Genomic DNA, 17,789 nt, shown 5'->3' on the forward strand with positions numbered 1-17,789 from the left:
CAGTGCATACCCCATGGCACTTTTGCAACCACATTCTCACATAGTCCAAAGCTTCTCCTTGACTAACATTCCATACTAACCATACATTCAAGGTGCATTTGAGTGTGCCCCCAAAGAATCCTGGGACCTCTAGTTTACCCCTCCCAGAGCTACAATTCACAGTGCCCTGAATAAACTTAGTTCTCGGGATTCTTTCGGAGGGGGTGGGAAATGTGCTTTCAATGGACAGACAGCTGCTGGCCAGCAGTTGTCTCTCCCTGTCCTCCTCCCTGTATCCCTCCCTCCCTCGTTCTTTCCATCCTCCACCTCGGCTGGACCAATTGGGAAGGCTCTCTGGGGCACAGACCACAAACACTGGAGCAGCCACCAGCAGCGCACCTCCGATCGGGCTCAAGGGATTTACAGCAACGACTCGTGTTTCCAGCGGACCCACGGCACCGCCAGAGAGGTTTCAAAGAAGGAGCCTCTCCGGGGCTCCACGTACGGCCAGCGCTCCGTCGTTTCCTCACCTAGACCTCCCTGCAAGCCCCAGCCAGCTCTGCTTCCAGGGCCGGAAAGAGCCGCGCATTTCTTCCCCTGGGAAGTCAGAGCAGCAGAGCTGCGCTCGGCGCCCCGTCGGAGAGGTGACGCCGACTCGTCTTCCTCGTCAGCCGCGGAGCGGCGGGCCAAGCGATCGGGCTCCCCGGCAGGTGGCGGGCGAAGGGAAGGCTCCATCGGCACCTACGCAACCTAAACCAAGGCGACGGTAGCCGAGGAAAGAGAGCCGCCTCGCTGCTAACTGGAAACCCGCGCGATTTGCAGGCGGAGGCGGCGCTCCGCTCGGCAGGCCTCCTCCTCCTCCTCCCACGCAATCCGGCCAGCCCAGGGGCCGCCCCCGCCCGCCTCCCGGGGCTTCCCCCGCAGTCCCCCGTCCAAACAAGGCCGGGCGCTGCGCAGCCGAGCCCCGAGGCTACCTCGAGGCGGGGGCTTCCCCTTAGCTCGCTCTCACCATGGTGGGCGCAGGGCGGCTCCCGGCAGCTGCGCGCCCTGGTGGTGGTGGGGCTGGGGCTGGCCGCCCGCAAGGCCGCCTCCTGCCGCGCCCCGGAGAAGGCTCCCCCGCGGCGGCGCGGAGGCGAAGCGGCAGGCCCCGCGGCGGCGGCAGCGGGAGCCGCCGCGCTGCCCATCGCTGGCGCTGCCATCGGGGGCTCTTCCCCGAGACGGCGCCCGTCACGTGGCTCTCCGCCCCCGAGAAGCCCCGCCAGGAAGGCAGCCAGCCAGCCAGCGAGAGAGAGAGAGGAGAGGCGGAGCTCCCCGACGCCCCCGCGCCGGAGGGAAGCCAGAGCGCAAAGCCAAGCGGCGGCGCCGCCAGCTTCTGCCTCGGCCGGGCTGCGCAAACTTCGCTCTCCCTCTCCTCTAGGGCACCCCACCAACGTCACCGCGAAGGACCTGCTGTAGCGCCGCGGCCGCCGCCCGGCTCCCCCGAGCGAAGTAGCCGCGCAGCCAGGAAACCAGGAAAACACGCGTCGCCTCTCCGGGGCACTTTCAGCCTCCAGCATTGCCTGTATCAAAGCAGCAGCAGCGGCAGCTCTGCCTGGCCTTTGAAGGCTTCCAAGAATTTCTGGCCCGTTTCACGCTTCACTCAGCCAAAAAAACCCCCACCTCCGCATGGAACCAGGCACAGAGGACAAAAAAACTTCACCCCAGGTCGCTTTTTGGGGAGAGTCACCTGTTGTTTCTAGAGCTAACTCTCTCCAACTCCCACTGAAAGGCTTTGCTCAAGGCCCCAACAAGAGAAACCAGGTGATCTGTTTGTTTTTTGGGTTTTTTTTTAAACCAGCAAAATCTCCTGCCTGACCTGCACCCAGCACAATACCTACGCTATCTGCAGCAGCCAACTTGGTGGCAGCAGTCTTCAGAAACTTGATTGGGTCATGAAAGCAGCTAAAACATGACTCACAGTTTGAGCCCAGATCCCGTTTTTTCTTTTTAAAACCTCCCATCAATTTTCAGTTTCTCCTTGTCCATTTCTGTATAACACATTTATACAATACATTATTAGAGGGAGACTTTCAGAAGCCTTGTCTATACATTGCATGAAAAGAGCAGTGCCATAAAGCCAGATTCTGGAAGAATAAGCAGCATCTGCCCCAGCCAAGGCTATTGGAACCTGCTCTAGGAAATAAGATGGACTGCAGAAGCCTTCATCCACCTAAGATGGGAAGCCTAAATCACTTGGTGATTAGGAGGATGCTGACGATGAAAGCAGAATCCCAACTACCTGAATCTCCTTAGAGAAGTACCAATTTCTCTGCACCTTTTTATCCCATGAATATTTTGTGTGTGGAGGAGAAAACAGTGCCACAGCGGCTGACATTGTGCTGACAAACCAGAAGTGGAAGTGATGGGCAGCTCCTAAACCCAATCGTGACAGTAGTTCACTCTTATAAAAAGAGGGCACATTATTTAGCTACTGTTCCCAAGGGAAAGCCTGGCCCAGCACACACATACGCTAGACACAAGTCAGGGCTCATATCTGCATAACTGAACTTGATGACACAATTGCACTGATCTGCAGATCCTATCCCAAGTGCACCTCATGGGGAATCCTTGCCTCGTTCCTGCTTTCTGACAGGAAATCATAATATGACCTCAACTCAATTGTCCACTGAACAAGCCAACAAGAAGGCGGGAATCTGCTCCTCTGTGCAGCTACAAGACACGACTGCTCATCTGCAGCGTAGCATCTTTCTGTTTAAAAAACCCCACACATCACAATCCTGTTTTCAAATCAATTAGTCTTCAAATGGTTCTTATCCATAGATAATATAATTTACGTTCTAAACAAACTTGAAATGTCTGCTAGGAGGAAGCCCCTAGCACTAATGCAACAGACGCAACAAAAAGCCCGAAGAATTATATTGACCCAGCAATGGTAGCAACAGAACAAGAGCAGAGGAGGAGGAGAGAGAGTATAGCAGACGCAAACTTCTCCACCCAGCCCTCAAACTACCCTTGACTAAAATCCCTGTGAGCCAAGACGGGAGCATCCTTTGGAGCTGAGAATTGGGGTGAAGGCAGACACCCTCCGCAGACCAACCATAAGAAACATCCTGGTAGGTCCCCATGTTCCTTTCTCTGCTGGTAGAGAAGTGTCTCCACTCCACAGCAGAAGGAAGTAAATAAGGAGCCCCAGAATCCCAGAGCAGGTAGACCCCTACCTACACAGCACAGGACCGTCAGCAGCACCTTCTGGCCAAAGGCCACACCGGCAAAGGGGGACCTGTCTGATGCCCAGTGAATGGTGATATGGTGAAGTCCAGGTAGCCCCCCTGTAGATTTTCTTGAGGGGAGGCTGATATCTGAATCCTGCCGATGGGAACCATCATCACCCCTGGTAGAGAGTGGCCTGTGATCCCCTATGAGGCTGCACCTCATAGGCTAGCCCAGCTTTTCTCAACCTTGGGTTACCAGATGTTGTTGGACTACCACTCCCATCATCCCCCTCTGCTGGCTATGGAAGATGAGACTTGTAGCCCAACAACATCTGGGAAACCAAGGCTGGGCTAGACAGAGACTTGCTGACTCCTCCTACCCCCCATGGTGCATGTGTGAAGACAGATGATGAGCTGTCAGGGACTGGGAAAGTGGCTGTATGTTGGATGCATATCTGGATGGCCCTGCATATCTGAGACTTCTTGGGATGGAAAAACACTGCACTGCAATCTGTAGGAGCCAGAGCTGACTCCAGGCTGCAACACTCCCATTTCTCCTGGCACATGGAGAGGTGAGTGTGGATTGCAGAAGAATCAAACCCTGACCCTTTTCTGGCAGAAATAGCTGCAAGGAAGGAGTGTTTGATGACAACTGGCTCAAGGACACTGACCCGGGGGCAGGGTGATATCCTAATGGCGGCAGCGATGGCAGAGAAAGGAGGGGAATTGGCTGGTTTCCCTCCAGGCTCTCCCACACAGTGAAGCAATTCCAACCCCAACCCTTTAAGGGGTTGGGGGCGGAAGGCTGCTGAAAAGGCTCAGCTCCCATGCGGAGGAGGAAAAGGGATTCTGGTGGCAACAGCAGCCACACATTTCACGCATCCCTCCCTGGCAGACTCAGAAAATTCTCCTGTTGATGAAGAGGTAAAAGATGATGGGAAGGTTTGAAGATGATGAAGAATAAGAAGGGGGAATGGGTTCTTCTTCCAGCTAGTCTCCCGGGGGCGAAAGTGAAGAGCACCCCAGCATGGCACAAAACCGGGGAGAAGACCAGACCCCAAGGAATTAGCCCTGCAGCAGAAGTCGCAGCCAGCAGTGTGGATCTATTTCTTTTTTACACAGTGCTCTCATAAATGTTTTACAGAATTTGGCACCAGGCATAATATACATGATCTAGGACGCAGATGATGGAGGAACCCTTTGGCCAACCCTCTCTTGCTCTGCTTGGTTGTTGTCCATGTAAAGTGAAATAATCCAGAACTGTTAACCTTCCATAGGTGAGCAAGTTAAGCACCCTTCTAGCATCCTTCACTCTGAGGAAGAAAAAAGTGGGGTGCAAGTCATGGACCGTATGGAGCAAGTTGATCTGTCAAGGCAAGGAACTAGAATTCTAGAATCATAAAAACAACCATTTAAAAGAAAAGATGTTGACAACTTAACTCAGCCACCAAAAGGCATGGAAATCTTGTGTTAAGGACTTCCGTGCCTTGGAAACATTAAACACCTTCAGTCGTGTGTGTGTGTGTGTGTGTGTGTGTGTGTTTTGCTCACTGTACAGTACAATGTGGCCTCTAGGTGGCACCCAAACAGCTTCTGCCTTGATCTTTCAGCCCCAATTTTCTCTCTGTCCTTCACTACAGCTCCAGAATAGCCACCAGCCTTCAGGCTCTGCTTTAAGGTGTGGAGAGAATGTTACATTTCTCCCCACATTGCCCTTTATTATCAACCCTGCAAGAAAGACCATTTTACAAATCACCATCAGACATGAAGGCAACTTAAGGGTTGCAAAATCTCTTTTTCTCTCTTCTACATACACACTTCCCGCCCCCCCCCCCCAAAGTTCTGCTTGGTTCAGTGTTGCTTAAACTCAGGTGCATTTGCCAGCTCCCCTCAATTCCTGTTTCTGCTTTTATATTTCAGTACTTATTGACAGGGGGCGCTGTGGTCTGTGAGCCTAGGGCTTGCCAATCAGAAGGTCCCTGCTCCTGCCAACCTAGCAGTTCGAAAGCACGTCAAAGTGCAAGTGGGAAGGTAAACGGTGTTTCTGCGCGCTGTTCCGGTTTGCCAGAAGTGGCTTAGTCATGCTGGCCACATGACCTGGAAGCTGTCTGTGGACAAACGCCGGCTCCCTCGGCCTTTAGAGCGAGATGAGCGTGCAACCCCAGAGTCGTCCGCGACTGGACCTAACATGGCCTCATTTTTTCTTTAATCTTATGTGTGTGTGTTAATTTTCTTTCTGTGGAGTACTGCTGTCAGGCAGAAAAGCAGGGCAGAAGCATTTTACTTAAAGAGAAGAGCCTGCAAGACCCCACCACAACCTTCCTCAGGCAGAGCCTCTTCTCCCTTCCAGGGGCCAACTAACCAGTCATTCATTCATTCATTCATTCATTCATTCATTCATTCATTCAATAAGTTTTTTGTGCTAGCCAAAGGCCATGACAGCTACTAACCAGTCAACAAGCCCTCTCTACTCTAGACAGCTTCATTCACAAGTCCACCTCATGCACATGTGGGAGAGCAACAGAAGTTTGCTAACAGGGTTCAAGCAGCTTCCTTAGTCTGGCCAGAAACTCTTGGGAGCTCAAGATGTGTGCTAGCCACTGAATGGGAGGGATGTCAAGACCCTTTGCCCTCCCCTTGGATCTTTCCATGCAGGAGAAGAAAGCAGTTGTGCCTCTGTTAAGCATCACTCCTCCCTGGTGGGTAGGGAACACATTTTGCTTTGCTGCAAATTCTTCTCTGCTTTGAAGGTGGCCTCCTAACAGACTTACCTGATGAAAAGGAGATGTAAAATGAGAGGGGGGGGGAGAATTAGCTGCTCAGAGGGCACCCTTAATTGGGCAGTATACAAAAGATGTAAACACAAACAAACAGCCACAAGTTTCAGGTACAGGCAACTTACATTGAAGAAATTGGTCTTGTTCCTCTCGCAGAAGAGACCCTGTGCTGGCATGTGCTTCAGCTGCTGCCATGGGAGACTGCTGCCTAGCAACACATCGCGAGCCCACTGAAGATTCTATATAGGACAGCGCAGGGGAAGCAGGAGTTGGAGGGAGAGAGGTGGAGGGGATGTTTGGTTACTGCAGATGAAGCCTCCTCTTTCCTCCCTTCCTTTCCTCTCCCACTGCTCAACCAGCACATCTGCCACAGCCTCCCCCTGCCCCTTAGGCCCCCAGGCCTGCCTTCCTCCCCTCCTCACAGTTAAGAATGTTTGTGAACATCCCAAGACAACGCAGCAGCTCCCTCAATGGCACCAGAGGGGAGGGTGCTCCATGCAACAACTGGTGTTTAGTCTCACATTTGGTTCAATGAGGTGATGGAGAGCATGTATATAGCCATGCAGAGAAGCCCCTCCCCAGCCTCAGGAGAGAAGGGTTGGGGGCCTCCTCATCCAGCGAAGGACCAGCCTCATTTTGACCAGAGACCAAGCACCCAGTCCCTGGACCACTGCCTGGGAACAAGCAGGGGATACACCCAGTGCCCCTCCATACTGAGCAACCACAAAATTTGCCTCCCCGCTCCCCGATAATGCCAGGCTTTTGTAGTACAGTTGAAATACATATTTTCAAATTGCCAGCACCCCCCATAACTCCAATTTCTCAACAGCCCTCCCCACCCTGGTGCCCTCCAATGTTCTGGACCCACTCCTGCCAGCCCCACCATTGTACCCTGTGCTGGCTGGGGCTGATGGGAGCTGTCTGGAAGCCCTCTGGAGGGCTCTAGGTGGGGGAAGGAAGCCCTGATCGGTTGCTCACCTCAACTGAGCATTCTTATTGCTCCTGTTAATTTGAATGCCTCCACATCAAAGTGCATGAACACCGAGAGTACAAGAAGACTCCCAAGGCGAGCTTGGAAGCCTTAAAAGCAAACAGAAAGTCAGGCAGTTTTGGGGAATTGTGTGCATACAAAACATCAGCTGAGCTGTGCACCTGGAATCCAAGCACAGAGCATAGTGCAGGATTTAGCTGCCTGGTAGCTTTCCCTCTTCCCTGAGCCTGCTTCTTTGTAAACCAAGCGCTTATTGGCTCCCGAGACACAGGCCTGCTTGTACGAGAGGGGCTGATGCCTGGCAAAATCTCAGAAGCTGGGGAGGGGGCATGAGATGTTTCATAACTAGGAATGGGGCTTTCAGTGACTAACAGCTCCTCCCTCCTCACCCTACCACCACCAGCCAAAGCAGAAGCAGTAAGTGAGACAAAGGCGCAGTTTGCTGAATTCCTACAATTTCCCACAGGTTGCAGGGTTTAGCTGTTCTGAACACACAAATGGGACGTCGTCGTACAGAATTAGTTATTTATTTAGGTGCAGAAGTGCCAGGAGGTAAGAGGCAGCAAACGGCTGCAGTGGGTATCCCTCCTCATCTTACCGGCCACATCACAGCCAATACAATGGCCAGCACAGCTACACTAGAAGTGCACGCTCAGCAGGCAGTCACTACAGGGACTGTGCTAACATTGCCCTGTCATATGGACACTGCAAAGTCAGCTTCTACCTGTGGAGGTTGAAGGTGGGGAGCAAAGGAGCAACTCCTGCTCATTCCAGGTTCTAACTCACAGGATAATGCAGGGGCAAGCTGGTTCTTGCTTTCAGGTAAGGCCAAACTGGAGTGTTGCTGCTGTGGCAAAGAGCAGAGGGGATTTTGATTTCGTCCCAGAAGATCTTGAGAGCTCCTGGTTGCTGGTGTTGCTCCTCCCAGTCCCAGAGCAGAGGCTTTCCCTGCCACAAGGCATTGCTGCTACTGCTGCTTAGGGAATGCCACATGTCCACCACCCACAGGGGCTCTAGGCCTGGACAGTGAGAAGAGCAATGTCACGTGAGAGGGGCAGCGCTCAGCCTTACTCTCCCACCACCACCGCTTACCTTATGGGTTGTGCTGTAGGCATAGAGGTAGGCCAGCCTGTAGAGACTCTTGTAGTGCTGAGGGAAGCGGCTGAGGCAGAGGCGGAAGGAGGTGATGCAGTGCTCCGTCAGGAACTTGCGCTGCTCCTCCAGGTCCACGGGGAGGCTCTGGGGAAACTGCTCCCCACTGGGCACAGCCCGCCGCTTGGTGTCCCACTGGGAAAGTGAGGGGGCAGGGGCTTTGGGGGGGACCCCGGGGGGCGGGGCCTGATGGTCCAGCTTCTGCTCAGCCACGTGGCAGGACTCTGAGCTCTCTAAGGGCTGCTCCTCCGGCTTCCCTGGAGTTGTCAAAACAGATAGGGCAGCATCAGCATCTGCTTCGGACCCAGCTGACACAGAAGCCACCATCATTCTTCCTCCGTTAAAGGATGTTACAAACAGTTAAAAAAACCCCCACAAATCTGAAGATAAGGAAAACCCCATGTGCGCAAAGACGTGAAATGCACAGCCAGGAGAGTAGCTCAGGAGAGGAAGGAGGTGCTCAGGACCCGTCGGGAACAGCCTCGTCCCTCTCTCCTAGGAGGAATCTGCTGACCCCCCCTGCCCTCAGTCCGCTATTCACTACTCCTTTCCCTCTGGCAGCAACAACCACTTGCTGCTCCAGGAAGAAAAGTATGCACTTGGTCCAGCCGCTCAAGCTGTGCTAAGCAATGTGTGCTCTCTCTCTCTCTCTCTCTCTCTCTCTCATACACACAGATCTTCACACACCAGGAATGACGTACCCCTTTCCTCTGCAGGTCCTGGGGCCTCTTTGTTAGTAGCGGTGGCGACAGCTTCCGAAGGGGACACAAAAGGCCTCCTCTCTGGAAAAGGCTTCTTTGCACTGTCTTGAGAGCTGGCAACCTCAGTGAACATGTCTTGGGTGGAGTTGGAATCAGAGAGCACCACTGCCGTGCTATCCTGACTCCGGTCTGCAGGAGGGAAAGGAGGGCAAGCATGAGGGGGCTCCCAGGGCTGTCTCTCCACACAAACTTCCACCCACCTTGTACATCAAGGACTCGGTGCCTCCTCCTCTCCTCCTCCTGCTCTTGGCCTTATCAAGGCTGTGCCTGCAATCCTCACTGCCTCTTCCTCCATTTCCAGCCAAGGCGGCCCATTCACCTTTCCTACCCTTAGCCTCATCTTGCTGTTTCTGCAGATTCCGTCTAGGAGAATTCAGCAGTTTCCACACAGAGCATCCCCCCTTCAGGAGCAATGCTCCATTTGAGACACAGTGCTGGGCAGCTTTTTTCTCTGGAAGCAAACGGATGGCATAATCCAAAATCCAGGACTCATTCGCCAGGGGCAGATTTTGAATGCCAATATTTCCAAATGCTGCGACAGTTGCAAGATTACAGTCAGGAAAGATCTGAAGCGGACTTTTCTGTGTAATACTGCTGCTGCTAGATCCTTGACACAGGAACACTGCAGCAACCCGCCTGGACCTAACCGATGAATGAACAGAGACCAGGAACAGGTGCTGCAGGAGGCATTTCTAATCAAGATTCCTGATTTCACGCGAAACCAGTGCTTTCCAAACTGTGTGTTGCGACACATTAGTATGTTGGCTGCAGTGTGTAGGTGTATCGCACAAACCTCCCCACATTCCTTCCGTGGCTGGAAAGGGGTAATATTAACCTCCGGTTTGCTAGTAAAACTGAATTACTGGGTTGTGAAATGATGCATGTCTAAAAAGTGTGCCACCAACATGAAAAGTTTGGAAAGCTCTGCCCCAAACCGTTTTACAAATGCAATTGGACCTTAATGTTGTCTTAGGATGTTCACAAAAGTGTGTGGGAGGGGTGTGCGTGTGTATGTTTGTTTTTCTATTTACTCTTCTGCCATGTAATAATTTCAGATACTTCTATTGTAGGGTAGCCAATTGGAAACTTTTGCCACTTCTGATGATGTATAGAAGTTTCAGGATGTGAGGAAGGGCTCTCTTGGCCTAACCTGTCACACAAGACCAGTGAAATCCAAGCATTTTGTGCCCTTCTGAGACATGCAGCAAAAGTCCTTGTGTGACTGGAAGTTAGTTTGGAAAAGAAGATGCCTTAGAAGTGGGCAGATGGTGGCCAATGCAGCTTCTAATAACCCACCCACCTGCAGGAGTCTGCCAAGCACTGATATGCCCTTTTCAAACCTGATGGGAAGGGGGAGGGAAAAGACCAGTTTTCTTATCAAGCTGAGTGCAGAGACACGAAGAAAAATACAGGTGCAGCAAACTTGCAGAAATTACATAATTAGAAGCAACTGCAAGACAAGGCAATGGAAGAATTGTCTGCCTAAATAGGAGAGCTGTATTATCAAGATGGTGAAATTCCACAGATAAAAAATGAAAACCACTACAGATGGAGAAATGCCACCAGTTGTGGCAACACAAAAAATGGAAGATCCTGCAGAAGCTGCAGAGCTGCAAATTAAAATCTGGAGTTTCCATAACAGTTCCCAAACAGAGTGTCAGGCAAAAATATACAGAGACAAGGAAAGGGTCTCAAAGGCAATTACAAACTTCCTCTGCTAGTGAATCTTCTTGTGGATATACCACTAAGGGTGGTCACTCGGAAGGTGGCTTCACCTACTAGAAGTTAAGATTCAAGAACTGAAATCCAGTCAGCAGGAAACAACCAGCCCTCTGTCCAACATCTGGTCCCTTTCTTTATGTCATCTTTGAGCAAGTGCTCCACCAAAGTGTCAGTAGCTGAGTAGGAGCCACAGAGGCACATAAGAGAGCTTCACCTGCAACTGATCAATAGCACCAAGAGGGGATGGAAGAGGGGGGTGGGAAGGACAACTTTAATGCAGGCCCCAAACACCAAAAGGCTAAAGTCGATGTGCAGCCTAAGAGTAGAGATGCCTCCATCCTGCAGAGACCAGCTTTGTACTGCATGTTAAGAGGCAGTGCCTGTTCAGCAGAGCCAGTAGGTCTGTGAAAGACACCAATGAGGATTCATGAACTGTAGAGTTGGAAGGGACCCCAGGGGTCATCTAGTCTAACCCCATTCTTCTTCTTCTGGCACTTCATTCTCACCATGGGTGCTGTAGAAGCATCTGGGTGGTGTCTAGGATGTTGCAGAAAAGTCATTACACATCTATCAACGAAATATTCAAGAGGCTATGGAGAGATTCGGCAACAGCACTGCCATCCTACATATCAAACCACAACAGACCGCCATGTCGGAAAGTCTTCGGAGAGTCTACCTGACGATTTGGGAGGAGAGCTCTCAGATCATACCGCGCAAGCCAGGACGTCTGTGGGCAGAATATGCAACACAGAAGAACCTGGCTCAGTTGATTCAGAATGGCATCGCTTGTTTTAAAAACAAGAAAAGCAGAAATGTTGCCAAAGGCAGACGATGCTCTTCATTTTCACCAGCCACTATATCTGGGGAAATGTCCAGATGGGGACTGCCAACATCAAGAAATGTGGGCTGGAAGCACCGCAGATCAGGCCTGACGCGTGTTCTCATGTCTGAATCCCATTCCAGCTGCAGGTTACAAAGTCACCTCAAAGGCAAGTGTATCACTCTGAGATTATGGCGTACATCAGGATGCTGCAGTGGACATACTGCCAACAAGACGACCTACATGAAGACCACCCACCTCAGAATACCTCTCACACGGTCACATGACATAAGGATGTCACGGGAATGTCATGGGGATGAGTGCGCATTTCAAGCATTATTAGCGGTATCTGCAATTTTTCAACTGTATTCTAATTATGTATTTTAGTATTGTTTAGCATTATCCTGCCCCCCCCTTTTCTGGTTATGCTTAGATTATAAATTCTGCAATTAATTTTTGGAAATTTGGAAACAAAATAACGAACAAAAGCATATAGACAGTGTGCGTAAGGCATATACAGAAATTAAAACAAAGGATCATAGTGGCTTTTATTTGTGCTATTTGAAAGTCAAGGACTCAACCATGGGAAACAGCATTTTCATAATCCGTGCACACCAAATTTACGTTTGGCTAGTTAAAACCCGCCCCCATGCCCAGCCACCAATGAACCTTTGTACATCTTCTAAGAGCCCTTTTCCAGAAGTACAAGGACTAGGCTATGAGTGTTAATGAAAGACACAACATTTGCAAAAAGCAGGGTTTGGCATGGTCAGAGAGTAGGGGATGATGGGAGTTGTAGTCACCCTCATCCAGGAGGGGACACAGGCTGCCCATCCCTGGTGCAAAGAACAGAACGGGATGGAGGCAGAGCATGTGTTAAGGCGCGGGGGAGGGGGAGAATCCAAGGGTTGCAACGCATCTCGAGGAAGCTTTTCCAGAAACTGGATCTCTACATTACCACAGTGAACAGATTCCTCATCCCCCAAAGCGGTTAAGCTGCAGTTCTGGCCTATTGTTCAAGCAAGCCGTGATGGATAAAAAAGCAGGGAGAGAATATCTATGAACAGAGTTTTTAAAAGGGTTAAGGCAGCACGGGCAATATTGGTTACAAAGGCACAACAAACACACAAAAGACAGCACAGAAAAAAACGACGACGACAACAAGAAAAGCGACATTTAGTTGTACAAAGAGCACCAAATGACAAGAATGGATGCTTTCTGCTCTACTGAATGGATGAATGACACGGGCCTCCCCATGCATTTACTGCAGAACAAGTTAGAACACTCTGCTACACAGCAAACACGCTTAAGACAAATGTGAAACCAAAACTAGACGAATCTTGGAAAGGAAGTCTGTCAAGTCTCTTGCCTGGGACAACTGGTTTTCATTTTAATAACTTCCCATTTCTATTTGAAACTTCTGGACTGGACTTGGGAGTTCTTGGCTACTTAACCCTTACTAACGTTCCTCATACAACCAGCTGCACCTTACTCTACCTCAGTCACTGAGAATCCTAGGATATGGCAAAATCAAGCTCTTTCTGTCAAAAGGATTCAGTTTATGAGTCCCTAAACCACACAGAGGCTGGGTTTATATGGCAGCCCCAACGCCGCTGGAAGCCAACTCTTGTGGACATGCTCACAGGGAGCAAGTAAAATGAGAAGTAATTGCTGTTTACATTTTATTCAGAAGAAGTGAGCTCTATGCCGGAAAGACTGAAAAATCGACAACAGCCGAGCCTCCCTAGGGAGTGGATGCTAGGGAGTTGCCATGTATAATACAGTATGTCAAACCTACAAAGATTACTGCAGGCAGCCTATCTCTGCCCAAGAACGGCACCCATTAGCAAGCCAGCTTGTAAAAGGTACTCTGTGCCCCCAAGAGACAATGAGGGATCAATGAGCTTCCACCCGCAAGCTGTGGACCTCCTCTTTCAGAAGAAGGGCACCTCCATCCAGAACAGATTTCGCACCTGTTTCCCTGGCCTGACAATCACCTCTACACACAGTGCCTCTGTCTTGTCAGGATCCAGCGCTCTGTTTACTGGTCCTCATCCCACCCGTTATCAAATCCAGACAATGATTCAGCAGGTGTGCTTGCAATTGGCCATGGGTGGGACCATTAAACTGCACTCCAGACAGGTCAGAGTTTTTTTGTGGGTTGATTCAGTTAACAAAAATCACAAAACAAACGAAAAGATAATACACCATTAACTTAAAAAAAGCAGCATAAAAACATTTCAGAATGGCAATAAAAAGACTGAAAGGACCAGCAACAATTATAAATTAAATAGGATGCCAGTATGCTTTAGTTATCAAGCTCTCTTGTGACTTAAGAGGCAGTATGTTTCCGAGCACAATTCAAAGTGTTGGTGATGACCTTTAAAGCCCTAAATGGCCTCGGCCCAGTATACCTGAAGGAGCGTGTCCACCCCCATCATTCTACCCGGACACTGAGATCCAGCACTGAGGGCCTTCTGGCAGTTCCTTTCGCTGTGCGAAGCCAAGTTACAGGGAACCAGGCAGAGGGCCTTTTCAGTAGTGGCTCCCGCCCTGTGGAACGCCCTCCCACCAGATGTCAAGGAGATAAACAACGATCTGACTTTTAGAAGACATCTGAAGGCAGCCCTGTTTAGGGAAGTTTTTAATGACTGATGTTTTAATGTATTTTTAATCTCTGTTGGAAGCTGCCCAGAGTGGCTGGGGAAACCCAGCCAGATGGGCAGAGTACAAATAATAAATTATTATTATAATAATATTATTATTATTATAAATGCATCTGAATGAGACCAGTTATTAGGAATCCCAAGTGGGGAGAATTACTCAGGGCCTGTTTGCTGATGGGCTTCACTTGTGGCATCTGATCGGGCCACTGTGAGAACAGGTTGGACTAGACCGGTGCTTGATCCAGCAGGACTCCCATGTTCTTAAGAAAGAAGACAGGTGTTCGGCAAGAGAGAGATATTGAATTTATTTTGGGGGATGGGGTAAGAAACCTAGAATGGTTATGACCATGTTGTGAAATCTCTGGGTGCAGCAGGTGTCCCAAAATCTTCAGAGTTTTATGATGCATGCAGCATAACCAACACAAAGGAATATGAACAGAGTGGGAGTTTTCTGACTATTTGTCTGGTATAATAGAGAAGATATAGAAAGAGCAAGTCAAAAACTGTGTCTCAAAGCTGAACGTAGCATATGGGCAAAGGAAGAATGACACCAAACACAATCCAAGGTCTTTCTCCTCCTATTTCCTGTTGTTACTACAAATTAATTAATTAAGAAGAAATATTGGGGGATATATTTGACTGGAACATAAATGGCCTATATGCAACAAGTCAGTTTCTTATTATAACTTTTTGGAAGAAACAAAATGTATCCATGTATTCCTAGAAGGGATCAATATTTTCAAATCAGACACTCTTTAAATGTGTTTGGAAATCCAGGCTACCAAACTGGAAGTAGGTGGTGGGTAAAAGGGCCACTTAGTTACATTCATTAAGCCTTTTCTGTATCCTGCTATCAAGAATTGCAGCCATTTCAAAAGAAGTGGTATTGCAATTTATGTTAGCGGTGTTACTAACGTATAAAGTATGGCTTTGGTTGCAGGAGAATGAGAATCTTATGAATTTGCTATGGATTTGAAAGAGGACTTTAAAAAAACATTGCATCGGTAATGTCATATGTGATCCCCACATAAATATTGTTTTATAAGCTGACTGGGAATGATTGCTGGCATTGTGGATAAACATGTGCTGATTATATTCATATTTTTAAACTGCCCCCCAATAATTAATTGGCAATTGATATTATACTATGTTAAGCAGCTAGAAGAAATTATTACTAATTACTATTATATCTCACCTGCCCTCCAAGAAAGTCAAGATGGAGTACATGGTTCTCCTCCTTTCCCATTTTATCCTCTCAACAACCCTGTTAGGTTGAGGGACTGTGGCAGGCCAAAGGTAACCAACCAGTGAACTTCACATGGCTGAGTGGGGATTTGAACTCTGGTCTCCCAGGTTCTAGCCTGACACTCTAACCAGTCCAACACCATTGACTCTGAAGCTCTTCAAGTCTTACAAAATTACCTGGAAGGATCTATTTAAAAGGGTGAATGCTGAAGGGATTCCTAATTTGCTAGTGGCAGCAGAAACAGCAATAGCTCACTTCTGGGGAAATGTTTACAGCACCACCGATTCAGACTTGGCTTCATAGGATATTGAATGTTGCTATAATGATAACGCGAACATCTGCTTATCCGTGCATGGGAGAAGCCAATATAGGAATGCATGGGAGAAGCCAATATAGTTTACTGAGTAATGGATTTTACGGATTGGTTTTTGGAAAGAAAAAGTTAGTGATGATACCTGCCCTTAGTCATTGTTTGGGAACACTTTTTCCTTTCTCTGTGCTTGGGATATACAGTTTCTGATATACAGTTGTACCTCGGAAGTTGAACAGAATCCATTCCAGAAGTCTGTTCGGCTTCTGAAACATTCAGAAACCAAGGCGTGGCTTCCGATTGATTTCCGATTGCGCAGGCGCACCAGAAACAACAGTGGAAGCCACAGCGGACGTTCGGCTTCCCCCCAAAATGTTCGAAAACCAGAACACTCACTTCTGGTTTTCAATGGTTCGGAAGCCAGAACATTCTGACTCCCAAGGTGTTCAGGAACCGAGGTACGACTGTATACTGAATACTTTTGACTGCTATTTATAGATTTATGTACATAGATATATGTAGGGTGTAAGGGGTTTATAGTTAACTGTGTCCTCTCAGAGATTTGCTTAGTCTCAAAGTCTGGTTTACTGGACTGCTTTAGTCTCTCTCTCTCTCCCTCTCCCTCTCTCTCTCTCTCTCTCTCTCTCTCTCTCTCTCACACACACACACACACACACACACCATTTCCACTCTTGGGTCTTTGCCCCGATTCCTTCTGGCTCCTGTATTACCTTGAGAAGCTCTCCAGAGAACAAAGCATGGCTGGAGTGGAAGTCCTGGCTCCGGATACCCACATTATAAACTGCCATTACTCCTGGGAAGAGCCACGTGTGGCTTTTGTGGCACATGCAGTGGAGTCTGCTTATTTTATTTTGATTTAACCAACATGAGAGATACCCAAAACCAAACCAGCCCAGCACACCTAAAGAGACAGCTTCAAATTCAGTGCTGGCTTTCCTTCCCAAGCAGCTTTGTGGGATGGCTGTGAGCCCAGAAGCAAAGCATTTCCAAAGCACCATTTCAAAATAGACATGCTTTGGGGGATTTTTTTGGACAGAAATGCAAACATCCAACTTTTGTTGAGATGTCAGCATACCCCTCCCGAAGCCCAAAAGGGAATAATGCCAATATGATGAACCCACTTCCCAGGCGATGCAGAGCAGGCAATTCTATATTAAGCTGCTGCTTCTCTGCCTGGGACGTGGGCTGCCAGATCTGAGCCAAATCATTTTCAGCTCCTCTGTGCCAACGACGTTGTAAGATGCGACCAGCTGTGCAAGGCTTGGTTGTTCCTTTTGGAAAAATCCTATTGTTCCCTGGCTTTGGCCAAAAGGCATTCACACTTGGCACCTTCCAGTGCGGTGGCAGCAGTAACTAGATACCTGGACAGAAGCAGCAACCCCAGGAACAAGGGCCAGCTAAGGGGAAGGAGGTGAGGAGGAGGCGGCTCTTCAAACTGTCCTTTGGGTTTTGTCAAAGGCAGGCAACTCATGTTCCCAAATCATTCAGAAATACATTTGACTTTCAACATGCACAACCTACAGAACCCATGAATCTGCCTTATGAAGCCAGGTCAAGTGATTTGTTCTTGTATCCTGACATTCTCCCCTCCAACTAGAAGCAGGGCAGTGGGGCTGCTGTTCCCATCACCTGCCACTACCCAGTTCTGCTGCCAGGGCCTAAAATCTTCTGAATACAACAAAGCAGGTCTCCCTAGTGCTATCCATGGGGGATTTGTGCTCATGGAAACAGACAGAATTCAACCAAACCATGCCAATTAAGGGACGAAATAAGCCACAGGCCTTAACCCTCCAGCCCAAATTTGTTTCGGAATGCAGATATACTGCTAAAAGGAAACAAAAATTAGCACAAAAGCAATACTAAAAGGGGGGAGGGTGCTAGCATTACTGTGACACACTCATCACAAATGTTCTCTACCCCAGTCTGAGATTGACAGCATTTTGCCACTAAGACTACTGGGTTATAATGTGCATCAGCAATGGAGATGAGCCAGCCAGTTTAGAAACTTTGGAGGAGGGGGAAAGGAGGGGAGAAGATGTAATAATAAGAAGGGGGAGGAAAAGTTGTCAGCTGAAGCCTCTCCACTTCATACTGCGAACATGACACTCGCACGGTTGCCACCTGCCTCCCAT

General features: G+C 49.1%; 1 protein-coding gene and 1 long non-coding RNA gene across 5 annotated transcripts in view; one reads left to right on the forward strand and one right to left on the reverse strand.

Moving 5' to 3' along the window:
* Positions 1–17,789, reverse strand: part of CABIN1 (calcineurin binding protein 1) — a 62,903-nt gene that overhangs the window by 23,796 nt on the left and 21,318 nt on the right. For all 4 annotated transcript variants that reach the window (XM_079956282.1, XM_079956283.1, XM_079956284.1 and 1 more), the window contains exons 27-29: positions 8,813–9,001; positions 8,052–8,368; positions 6,094–6,207 (exon numbers count right to left, since the gene is read on the reverse strand). In XM_079956282.1, coding sequence (XP_079812408.1) covers positions 6,094–6,207; positions 8,052–8,368; positions 8,813–9,001 — 620 coding nt within the window. The remainder of the gene's footprint in view (positions 1–6,093; positions 6,208–8,051; positions 8,369–8,812; positions 9,002–17,789) is intronic.
* Positions 994–16,325, forward strand: LOC307205165. The gene is made up of 2 exons (XR_013833932.1): positions 994–2,275; positions 9,943–16,325. It is a non-coding gene; the product is annotated as an uncharacterized lncRNA (long non-coding RNA).

Source organism: Podarcis cretensis, assembly GCF_951804945.1.
Source record: "Podarcis cretensis genome assembly, chromosome: 16".
Lineage (NCBI taxonomy): Eukaryota > Metazoa > Chordata > Lepidosauria > Squamata > Lacertidae > Podarcis > Podarcis cretensis.